Source organism: Netta rufina (genome assembly GCF_964035555.1).
Source record: "Netta rufina genome assembly, chromosome: 2".
Taxonomy (NCBI): Eukaryota; Metazoa; Chordata; class Aves; order Anseriformes; family Anatidae; genus Netta; species Netta rufina.
In genome coordinates, this window is record NC_140124.1 from 125155306 (window position 1) to 125167614 (window position 12309).

The window sequence follows — 12309 nt, forward strand, 5'->3', positions numbered from 1 at the left end:
AGAGGATAGAGAGCTAGCAGCATAAAGTACAACGTGGATTTTCAAAGCTAATTAAACGTTACAAAATGCATTTAGTCTTTTAACAAATAAACACCTAATAGACAGGAAATATTGCTGAACCAATCTCCCAAACCAGGAAAAACACAGCAGAGAGTCATTAATCTGTACTGACAGGGAAGTCCATTACATTACCTTCTCATTTCCAAATTTATTAATAAAAGAATGAGAAGTCCAATTAAATGAATGACTTACCTCCCTACTTTAGTGATTCTTACACCAATTTGTAAGGCAATAAACAAGGAAATATCAGCAAATGAAATACTTAGGAAATGCACACAATTCAGCTTCTGTCTCTTAGTTTTAATTATAAGGTTGTCCCAACATGAACTAACATTTAAAAATAATTATAGCCAAAGCAATGGAAAAGTAATACAATACTCTTACATTTCTCTATGGCATTCATTGATACCTCATTGTTCAAAAGCCACAGTTATTTGAACTGAATTAACTAAGTGTGAATTAGTAACATTTCTTTGAAAATGTCTGTTAATCTAAACCCATTGCCTGGTTGGAACTAACTTTTTTTTTTTTTTTTCCTTTTAAATAATATTCAATGATGTTTGAAGGTATGAGAGGACTGAGAAGCTACCGTGTTTTCAAAACTTCAGTATAACTTCAGTATCTCCCTACATACAAATGGTGGGATATTTTCTCAATTTTTATTTTCTTTAATTAGTCGTTGAAATTATTATTTTTTAGCTGGTGTCATTAATTATCCCTAATTCCATCTGCCACACTCACTAGCTGCCAGTCTAACCCTGTTTGCTTGTTTTCCCCTGATGCTTGCTTCTTCTGTTTCACATTACAAATAAACAATCACAATGATGAATCTGACACCTCGTTTCAATGGGAAATTCCTGCTATGGATGCTTTGGTATCAACGATCTCTGTGCTTAAGGACTTCTGGAATGCTGATTAAATATTGTGTAGAGAAAGTTTAACTAACTCAAGCATTATATATCTATACTTCCTACTCTAGCAGCCTGATTCAACTCCCAATCTCAGATGAAGCAGTATCAAAGTCAGTGGCTGAAGGATGACACTTGAGCGAAGACAAGTTGGCACTGAAGTGTCCTTTTGCAAACCTCCACACTGTGAAGAGCCTTTCAACTTCTGGGACCTACTCTTCCCACCTGCTCTCACCCATAAGGAGCACTCACTAAACCTGGTGCTCCTTTCTCCTCCCAAGTTTGATATATGCAAGAGAGTGTGAAGGGACAGTGAGGAAACAGAAGGAACTTTGGGTAAGCGAATTGTTTGCTAGATGCTGGTACCAGGGCAGGCAGAAGGAGGGAACTTCAGGAAATTCTCCAGCCTCCTCAGTGGCTTTGCAGATGAACCAGAGCCAGGAACGGCAGGAGGCAGCTGACACTGGCATTCCCCTCCACCCCCCTTCCTGCCGTCTGGGCTGCACCACAGTGGAGGTGTGGGAGTGCAAAAATGCCCAGATAGAGGTGCATTCAAGGCAGCACCTTCACAAACTCTGCACTAAAGAGAAAAGTTGAGGGGAATTGGTATGTGTATTTATGCACATTTTTTATTTTTATTTTTTCCCCGGTAACAAAACCAAAGAATTCTCCCCTCTACAACCCCCATTTTTTTTCATACGTCATAAGTCTCCTCTCTTTATACCTGTTGCAAACTCTCTGCCTGAAAGAGAGAAAGGCAAAGTATATGATACATGAGATCTATGCTGCAGAGCCAAGAGAATTTGGGTTCTAAACAAGGTTTCAGTTGCAAATCAGCCTGTTGCAAATCAGCATCCCTGGGGTCCCCATGTAATTTATTTTGGGAACTAGGATTATATGATGAACCTTAAATATGCAAAGCTATGGTCTTAGCTCCCAAAACTTTGTGCAAGTTATTTGCTTTCAAATATTACTGCTAGGTGATAAAGTACATCAACAAAAAGCAGCTTTACCCCAATCAGGGGGCGCTGGCTGAAAGAATAACATAAAACATTGAGAACAAAACACTCTTCTTGCAACGTAAAACATTAAGGCAAAAAATAAATATCTGATGTCCTAGGTGCAGGGGATGGAGTGGGAAAACAAAACAAAAGAGCAGGCAGGCACGTTAACCCCTAGCAAGCAGCTGCCAAGAAAAGCAACTCTCAATTATAGCTCCGACAACAGCGAGACAGCTCAACTCAAGTCGTGAAATCAGGGTCTTGCTGAAGTTGGTAAGAGTTTTATAGTTGACTTTAGTAGGGTCAAGATTTCTTCCAGAGGAATGGTGCAAAAACAAAAAAATCAGTGTTTGGGCTGCCCACACCACCACAGACAGACAAGCAGTATGAAGTGTCACAGGAGAAATGGAAAAATGTGTCAACAAAAGAGCAGTGGGAAAAGGGGTCATCTGTTATCACACCACGTGATCCAGCTGGAAATGGCAGACAAGCTCGCAAGCTTGCATCAGGAACATAATTTTTTCTTTTTCTTTTTTTTTTTCTTTACAAGGGGAAGATTCCCCATCTCCTTAAAGACTTTTAAAGACTCTTTGAAAGACTTAAAAACACTTATATATATATATATATTGTTTGTGTAAGTTTAAAATATGTGTAACTGAAATAGAAACATCCAGCTCATGTTTATAAACATTTTTGGCAGTATGTAATCAAGACTGTAGCCACAGGAAGAATATTTCCTTGGATCATAATCATTAACTTTTTTTTTTTTTTTTTTTTTTTTTTTAAGGGAAATAATAATACATTTACTCCTATTGTCTACAGCAATCTTCTGGGGGATTTACTTGAGATCCTGTGGGTTTCAGCTTGCAGATTTCATGATGAAAGATTCACCAGCATTGCACTTAAAAGTTTTAATAATTTTAAGGGACACTATTTATACTATGAGTTCTCTTTTCTTGGTATGAAAACCTGTATTACTTGAATATATGTTACAGAACATACTAAAAACATGCTAAAAGCATGTAGAACATACATTTTCAATATATTGCCCCAGAGAAACATAAAACCTATTTTCTAATAATGTATCTTTGCTGCTGGACTGCTGTGTGCACTACCAGCAGACAGTCTGGCAACAAAATGGTCTCACCCACAACAGATTGCTTTTAAATTTTCATCTATGTGGAGTTCTGAAACACCAAAAGAGAGATTTCCAGTGAGGGTCTTTTTGAATTAATCCTTTACCTGATGGAAATCACTGTAGCTTCACTGACACACTCAGGTTCCAGTAATGTGTATCAGCCTTTATTTGCCAACTTCCCCTATTACTTTGCTGGAAAGCACAACTCCTCGGCAAGTTACCAGGAGCTGTGCCTGTTTAATGGAAGTCCCTAGATCTCTTTCCCTGTTTCAGTGCTTCAGTGTTTGTTTGTTTGTGTTTTTTTTTTTTTTTTTTTTTTTTTAAATCACCACTAAAAGCCTAATGAATCTTTCTCCTTCATCCCAGAACAAAGACATCCTCTTGAATAGCTTCTTAGCTCTTTAATACATAAATTAAACTGCACTCATTCCAATAGGGAAATAACCACTCTTCCACGAGAAATGCTCAAGAGCTGTCCCACTAAGCACTGACACAAGGTCATGTAGTCTTGTTCAAAAAAGAATCATTTGCCTTGAGAATTAAAACATAGGGATGTGGTTTCTTACCATACGAAGGGATTCCATAGGGCTGTCCAGGCTGCGGGTAGGTGGCATAAGCTGTAGCTTGTTGCATCCCTGTTGTAAACTGTGTCTGCCCATATGCAGCCATCGTTTGTGAAGACGGGGTAGGAAGAATATGTGGGTATGGTCTGCTATTGATTACAAATGACAGAAAATAGGACAGACACTGCATTAGACAGACAAGTGTGGATTTATTTTTAGCCTTATTATAAGCCTATTACTTCATTAACAAATAATCATAGATGTGCTAGACAACAGAAATTGTAAGATAGAGACAAAAAAAATAATAAATTAATAATAAAAGAATAAGTAAAATAATAACTTTTCAAATATTTTTCAAATACATTCTTAGCATTAAATATATATATATATATATTTTTTTTTTCCTTGAAGCTGCTGTGGTTTAAATTATGACTTAACAGATGGACCCAATTATTATTTTAAATGAGGTTAAAATCTGCCTATTTCAGTTATTATTATTACTCTTAGTAGTATTATTTTTAAAAGATATCATACTTGGAAGGGTAAATCTGTGGTGGGGAGAACTGGTGTGTTTGTCTTGGGCTGAAACCACTGCTTCCAATTGCTGCACCAAGGAGAAAAGAAAGCACACAGAAGTGTAAATATACACACCTAAGATAAATATTATTTTTCCTAATAGAATTTCAGAGTATTAACAAGATTTTAATTAAATTCAAATATCATTGGTGTTTTAGGTAGAAAATAATATTTTATTAGCAACTATACATGAATGCTTAACATTAAAATCTTGATTACAGCTTTCAAGTACTAAATTGCCCTTTTGTACAACTCCTGAGCGATAGTTTATTCTTTGCTTGCACACAGACAACATTTTTAATGCAAACATTCTATATCCTATTGGAAACATTTTTCTTCATATTTTTAAAGGATTATTGCTATCTCAAGTGCAACATTTTATTAACTTTTAGAATTTTTAAGACCTACATTTTATGAAGGAGCTTTATACATGCCTGTATTGAAAACACATGGTCAGCTTCAGAACACGTACCTTTTAAAAATAATTCCATAATGCGTAAGGATGTGTTACCATATTACACCTCCTTCTCTTTTGCCCCATGTTACCTGCTTTCTAAAATGCTCTCACACCTTTAAAACACCCAGTATTCCATAAAGATGTCATGATCAATGTGCAAATTTACTTAGGGAAACACTTAAACCTAACTGAGCTTCTCCTCCCGCAACTTAAGGGTTCCCCAGACCAATCACTGCTAATACAGACATTTTTGCAAACATGAATTTATTTAAGTATTTTTGGGTGCTGCCGAGGTTGTCTTGGATGCACCCATGTGCTCTGCTCTTGGCGTTCTTTGCAGGAGCGCCATACAGATAGTGCCTCCCTCTCTGGTTACCATTTGGGTGCCATCTCTTCTCTACGTCCCAAGGTCAATTTTGAAGCCTTTGCCAGGAAGAGGTCAGCTGCAGGTTATGAGACTACTGTAAAAACAGACAGCCAGAGAAACAACAGACCCTATTGCTAAGTACTTGGAAATAAACAAGGCATGGATAATTACCCTTTGCCAGCTACCCCTTTCTTGGCCAACTACAGGGAAAATCCATCATCTTTACACTCTCAGAGTGCTTGTGAAGTGTGGAGCAAGGCAGATAATTGCTTTCTGTTGCTTCCACACCTGATATTTTGCTTTTCTGTGGCCAGGGAGACTGCAGATATGTCAAATATTACAGTCCCACCTTAGTCAGATCACCACAGATGAATGTAGCTATGATTAAACATGCTACCTTTCCTAACTTCATAAATTTAACTTACTCTAGAAAACTTTTTTTTTTGCCTTTAAACTTTGATACTTTCATACTCTGCAGCATGCACAGAAAATGGAGTCTGTCATGAGATCAGAAAAGGGTTGGCTACTTAGAGCCTAACTGGTTGTGAGATTACAGATTTTGCTACTTTGGCAATGAAACTCCATGATATATTACACTTTTTCATTTGATTTGTACCATAAAAATGATGTGCTAGAAATACCACAGTTAATCCACAGCTATGCAAAACTGTGCAAACATTTTAGGATTTTCTCACAGTATTTGTCTCCTGTGTGTTAACAGCTAAGATGTGTTTGGCTCCAAGAAAGGCAAAAAGACTGACAAAAGACTACCTCACTAATAACAAATTTTAAAAAATGAGGAAGACCTCAATTACTCCTCAATTACAACACAAGGCACAGAGGCAGGTAATATTTACACAGAGAAAACTAAAAAGAGTAAATCCTTTGGGCCAGAATACTCCCCAGTTCCCCAGTAAAGACACCAGTGGACATCAATAATCCCAATGCTCTAATGCTTGTTACTCAGGGAATGCTCCTGTTGCCTTACACTATCTGAGTAAGATGAACAGAAATAGGCATAAGCTGCAAAATGCACAAAACTTTTCAGCAGCTGTGCACAGGTTTAGACCACATGGGAAAAGAAAATAGTAAATGGAAAATTGCTGAGCTTAAAACCTTTGTTTAGTCCTTACCTGATCCTGAGAAATTGTCTAAAGACCCGTCTGTGGTAGTAGTAGTAGCAATCTCACTGCTGCTCATTGGTTCTGTTTTAACTATAGAAATATAAATAAAATATATTCTATATGCACCTAATATTCTTGCACACGCATGCACACACTCATTACAGTCACAAATTCAACAAAACAGAAATCTGTCAAAAATATTTTAAATCATGGTTATCAATATTTTGCATTTTGTGAATTTGTGTATACAAACAATGCAAAGTACTGGTAGCTATGATTTGCACATACATATAAAATGATCACAAGGGTTATTTCTGTCCCCAAGGAATAAGAGCCACTAAGTCCCCATGCAACTCTCTGCACCTGTCCTGTCTCCTCTAAATCCTGCAGACCCAACAATAAGGGTCCACATTTAGATCAGGTCACATAGTCATTTTACAGGCTTGAAAGACAGCAATTTGAATAAGACAAAAAGGGAGATAATTTTTAAATGGGGTTCTCTGAGAAATGCTTTTATTTTTTTTTTTTTTTTTTCCTTCCATCCAAATAATTTTTCAGAGGAAAATTGAAAACTTCTAATAAAGTAAAAATTTCCTTAGGGTGGATTTTTCCAAATTAACATAACACTCAGCAACCCTGAATATGCAAAGGACACACAGTCCTCAGCCAGGTACTTCAAAGAATGCTTTTACATTTTATTTCCTTTGCACCCGTGAACCTACACATCTGTCAGAGAATAAGAAAAAAATGAGAAGAGAGATTCTCTACTGGCTTATGCTACTTCATAATTAATTATAGATTAATGTCTTTCAACAAAGCCTCAGGTAAATAAGCAATTTTCACTCTGTGCTGCTTCAGTGCCATCTCAGTAACAACATTCTGATCCACAGACCAAAGGCAGGGCTGACCTGGTGCGGACAGAGACAGGCACCATCCCCACTCCCAGGAAGCTATCAGATCAGCACCACAATCTCTCAAATCCATTTTTACATATCTAGCCTTTGGAGTTACAGCACACCAAGAGCAACTGAGGATGGTGTTTCACAAAACAACAGAGCTGATCTTACTATCAACATCTCACTGCTTTTGCTCCCGTTGACGCACAGTCACTGCTTCCCACGCACCAGAGCTGGTGTGTATCTGACCTTTCAGGGAGGCAGTTCAATAACACTGCAGAAAATGAATCCAAGAAAAGTGAGGTAAACTGTGCCCTGTTTGGCACATAAAGCCCTGTCTGTGTGCACATCTCTCTCTCTCAGAATTGCAGCCATCATTAGCAGATGCCCTTTTGGTGCCAGGTTTGCAAAGGATGAGGGAAGTGGAACTCTCCTCTCTGACAAAGGACCTTTCCTTTACTTGCCAATACAAATTCTTATTTCTGCATGGCTGTTTCATCCACCTGATCTCAGCCAAGGGCTTTACATGCAATGATCAAAATGAGCTTCACACAAAACCCTGCTGTATCTACATTAGTAAGCAATGCAGCCCAGTAAGAAAAGTTTAATGGACTAAAACAGTTGGAGCAGAGGGGCCAGTATCCCTAAGTTAGGTGTGTTGTTTTTTTTTTTTTTTTGGGAGGGGGGATTGCTTTGTACTAGGTCTAGGCTTCATGATAGGTCAAGATATATACAGCAAGTTCTGTGCAGTTTGTTATTTAGATATCAAGAACTGCATCTGCATTATCTCCTGCTTTTCCCTCTAAGTTTATCACAACTACATTTTACATCTAATACTTTCCCCACAGATTACTTCAGCTTTCCCAAAACTTTGCAAGTGTTCTTACTCTAATTTCCATAATGCAATTATGCATTTTGAAATAACAATAGAAGATGCTTTTCTCTATTGCTGGTAGCTGTGGGGGAGGAAAAGAAAGGATTATGAGAGAGATCAACCTAACTTGGGCTACGGGATGGAAGACTTCAGTATCTGCTTTCTCCAAACTCTCTCCCTCTTCTCTGCTGGAGAAACAATTCTTCTATTCATTATAAAACAAAATATAATTATTTAGAGTAAGTTTGGCTCACTGCAAACTACCACTCCAAGAACTATTCTGAGAACCGCGGGCGGCGGCGGTTGCAGGAACTGGGACTGGAGCAGCTTCAGGAGTTGGGACTGGAGCGGCTGCAGGAGCTGGGACTGGAGCAGCTTCAGGAGCTGGGACTGGAGCGGCTTCAGGAGCTGGGACTGGAGCGGCTTCAGGAACTGGGACTGGAGCGGCTGCAGAGTCCACCGTAGGGGTCACAGTGGCTGTTGGATCTGTCACGGGACTTGGAGTGGCCGCAGGGTCTGTCACTAAGTTGATAGCAGTATCCATGGCAGCTCGATAGGCATGAGCCAGGCCCCAGCATGTTACAATGATTTGTGTTACTTTGGAACTTCCCGAATCGCGACACCTTTTTTTCAAGCATTCTGCCAGTTTTTTAGGATTTTGCAGTTGTTCAGGGGTGAATTTCCAAAACACTGGGGGTGCCAACTGGTCTAGATGCCTGCCCATATCCTCCCATACTCCCTGCCACCCACATATTTATCACCCACATATTTAGCACCCTTTGTTCTAGATATTTTTTTTAGGATAATTTCTAAGTGGATGTAAATGCCTCTTTTGCCATTGGTTTAAAAACCTACATCATGTGCATTGTTTTCCACCTTTCTGGATCTCAGAAATACCAATTTTGGAAAAAAAAATCATCAAAATGGGATCTCTGACTCACAAGAGATACTTCAGTGTGAAGAAGATTGAAACTGAATACCATTTATTAAACATATTGCTTTTGAAGATACAGGAAAAAAAAAAATGAAATTCTCTGCAGTGCCTTCTTCATGGTGGCATATTCTATCTTCTGACTGAGGTGCTATCAATATTTACATAACTGTTCCATGTGTCTCCTCTCCTGAATGTATGAAAAAGGAGATAAGAAAACTGTACACATTGCTCCTGATCTGGATACCTATTTGTAGGGTCATAGTAAATAAGCACTATAATGCCTTTTTTTTTTTTTTTTAAGAACAACCATGACCTTAACAGACTGTGCTTAACTCCAGTGCTGGAGTTGGGAGTTTAATAAAGATGAATAACAACTTGAAAAAAAAACAATTCTGCAAGCATTTTTTTCAAAATGCCAGTAAATATCTGTGTATTTCTTTCTGTCTGAACAAAAAACCTTTTCAAGAGGTTGAAAGCTTTGCTATAGAAAGAAATACATGGAGAAAAAAACAGCCATGGTTTTACCAGTTAGAAATTTTTACTGCATGGATTCTCATTGCAAAAGAAGTTTGCTTATTTGCTGAAGACAAAATTTAATGTGCAATAGAATACAGTTTCCCCAAAATCACAGGGAAAGAGAGATGCAAAAGGATTTTACAAGTCTGCCACTCTGTCCTGGCAGCGCTTCAGTGATATGTGTCTGTCAGGAGGGATGAATGGAGCTGTCCAAGGAAGCACGGCTCTGGAAAGGGACAGGTCTGGACTTCAGCTGTCCCATGTTTTCCATGACCATAACATTTCTACGTGTCCTATGCTTTTGCAGGATGACACTGTGGGTGGGAGGGGGGCAGGAGGGACAGTCAGCCAGAACATTGCCTCATTTACCTGGAACACTTAGCAAGTTTTCCAGGAGTTTCCAACAATAAGCTCAATAATGGCAGAGACCACTGAGAAAGAATTGAGAAAGAAACAGAAGAGTTCCCTTCTCTGCTGCTCCATTATCAAAACAGAAATTTCCAGTGGTGCAGAATAATCAGACTTGCATCATAGAGACAGATTTTAATTTAGAAATATATCACTAAGATTTAATGCAAGTAGAATCACTCATCTAACAGATGATCAACAAGAATTTCAAGGATAAATCTAATGTATTCCAATCTGATTTAAAAAAGGAATCAATGGTTATTTGAATCACTGATATAGACTTGGTTTTACACCAAGAAGCTATGTCAATGGAGAGACATTTTTCCTCCTTCTTTTCCTTTTCTAGTCATTTATGAGATTCTAAAATCCAGATTTAAGAAGAAACCATTTAAGAAAACAACACAAATATATTTCTTAAAAATATATTGATTATCTAAAATACATACAATCATGGCTTTACATATAAATCATGCTTTACTAAATTAGTCTTAGTTTGTTAACTGCTATGCTATATATCTTACACCAGAATAAAAATACTGTAAACATAGCTGAATTAATACTATCATGTTATATTCTTTGTATTATATGAATAAGTGGGCAAAATGAAATAGTTCCTGGCTGGCAGTTCTCAGTGCTCATGAGGTACAAATCTCATCGAAGTGAGTCTGTCAGTTTACTTACTGACATATGTATAAATGCAATATCTAGCTCTATTTGGTTTTCTCTCAAGGTGACATCTTCAAATAAAGTTAGTATCTAAACACTATGTTGATATGCATTTTCACTACAGTTACTGCCCTCCTATATCTTAAATACTTCATTTAGCCATTAATATTCATATATTATTTTGTTTGGTGCCATCCTCTTTCTGTACCCAATACAAGCATAAAGCTCAAAGATAATTATTAGTCACTAAGAGCAGTACAAAAATTCTACCTTGAATTTGAAGCTGATAATATTTTCCGTTACTTTATTCAAAGTTTAAACTGTTTGTACTTAAGAATATAGTGATTATAAAGAGGTTACTAAAGACTACGGGTTACTTATAAAGAGTCTACTAAATTACACTTATACCTATCCAGGACATTATTCTCTGTTTGTCACAGAGTATCAAATCATCAGCTCCTGACCATGAAGCCTAATAAATACACTTTGCTGCTGCTTCTCAAACTGGGAAACTCTTCCTGAAACTCATTTGTCTGGAAATTACCAGAAGATAATTACTACAAGGTAATTTCCAGCCTAAATTTATGTTCAGTTTTCAAAGAAAGTCCCTGCTCAAAGAAGCACATTCTATTTCAAGCCCAGACTGTTTCCTGCTCTACTGTCTTCTGATGTCAGAAGTCTTGTGTGGTATTCTGGCTATGGCTAACACCCAGCTTTCACTGCATGAATGGCTCCCCAAGAGCCTTGTCTCCCTCTCTTTTGGTTGTGATTTGCAACCAAAATAAATTGAGTTTCATTGTACCTGCTCATCTAGCAGTAAAAATGCTGGATTTGTAAAGAAATGGCAGCACAATCATAGTACTAGAAAAAAAAATCAAAATCAAAACCATCTGGGTGGAAACAGGTCTTCGTCACGGGAGGATGGAATATGCTGAGTCAGAAGGTACCCACAAGGATCATCAAGTCCAACTCCTGGCTCCACACAGGACCACCCAAAAACCAGACCATATGTCTGAGAGTATTGTCCAAAGGTTTCCTGAACTCCAGCAGGCTCAATGCCATGACCACTACCCTGATGAGTTTGTTCCAGTGCCTGATCACCCTCTTGGTGAAGAACCTTTTCCTGACACCCAGCCTGACCCTCCCCTGTCCCAGCTCCATGCTGTTCCCTGGGGTCCTGTTGCTGTCACCAGAGAGCAGAGCTCAGCGCCTGCCCCTTCACCCCCCCTTGTGAGGAAACTCCCCTCAGCCTCTTCTGCTCTGGGCTGAGCAAACCCAGGGACCTCAGCAGCTCCTCATATGTCTTGCCCTCTAGACCCTTCACCATCTTCGTAGCCCTCCTTTTGATGTTTTCTAACAGTTTTATGTCCTTCTTATACTGTGGCACCCAAAATAGCACACAGTGCTTGAGGTGAGGCTGCACCAGTGCAGAGCAGAGCAGGACAATCCCTTCCCTCGACTGGCTAGCAATGACATGCTTGATGCACCCCAGGGAATGGTTGGCCCTTTTGGCTGCCTAGGCACACTTCTGGCTCATACTCAACTTGCCATTAACCAAAACTCATAGATCCCTTTCCATGAGGCTGCTCTCCAACCTCTTGTTACCCATTCTATATGTGTATGCAGGATTACCTCATTCCAGGTGCAGAATCCAGCACTTGCTTTTGTTAACTTTCATATGGTGACAGTATTTGTAGCTGCTAATCAAGATTTAATCTGAGGAGCACACCCATGGGTTAACATGGTTCCATTCATTACAGTTAGGAGATAAGACTAGATCTAATATTCTTACCCCATGACACTCACATGTCAATTTATACC

The 12309-nt window shown here is 38.6% G+C and overlaps 1 protein-coding gene across 5 annotated transcripts in view; it reads right to left on the reverse strand.

Annotated features, from left to right (window-relative positions):
* The window catches only part of EYA1 (EYA transcriptional coactivator and phosphatase 1), a 151478-nt gene that overhangs the window by 64235 nt on the left and 74934 nt on the right, over positions 1-12309 (reverse strand). For 3 of the 5 annotated variants that reach the window (XM_084306991.1, XM_084306994.1, XM_084306993.1), the window contains 3 exons: positions 6204-6284; positions 4205-4274; positions 3674-3819 (listed from right to left, as the gene is read on the reverse strand). In XM_084306991.1, the coding sequence (XP_084163117.1) occupies positions 3674-3819; positions 4205-4274; positions 6204-6284 (297 nt within the window). The remainder of the gene's footprint in view (positions 1-3673; positions 3820-4204; positions 4275-6203; positions 6285-12309) is intronic. The other 2 variants (XM_084306995.1, XM_084306992.1) reach the window with 2 other exon arrangements.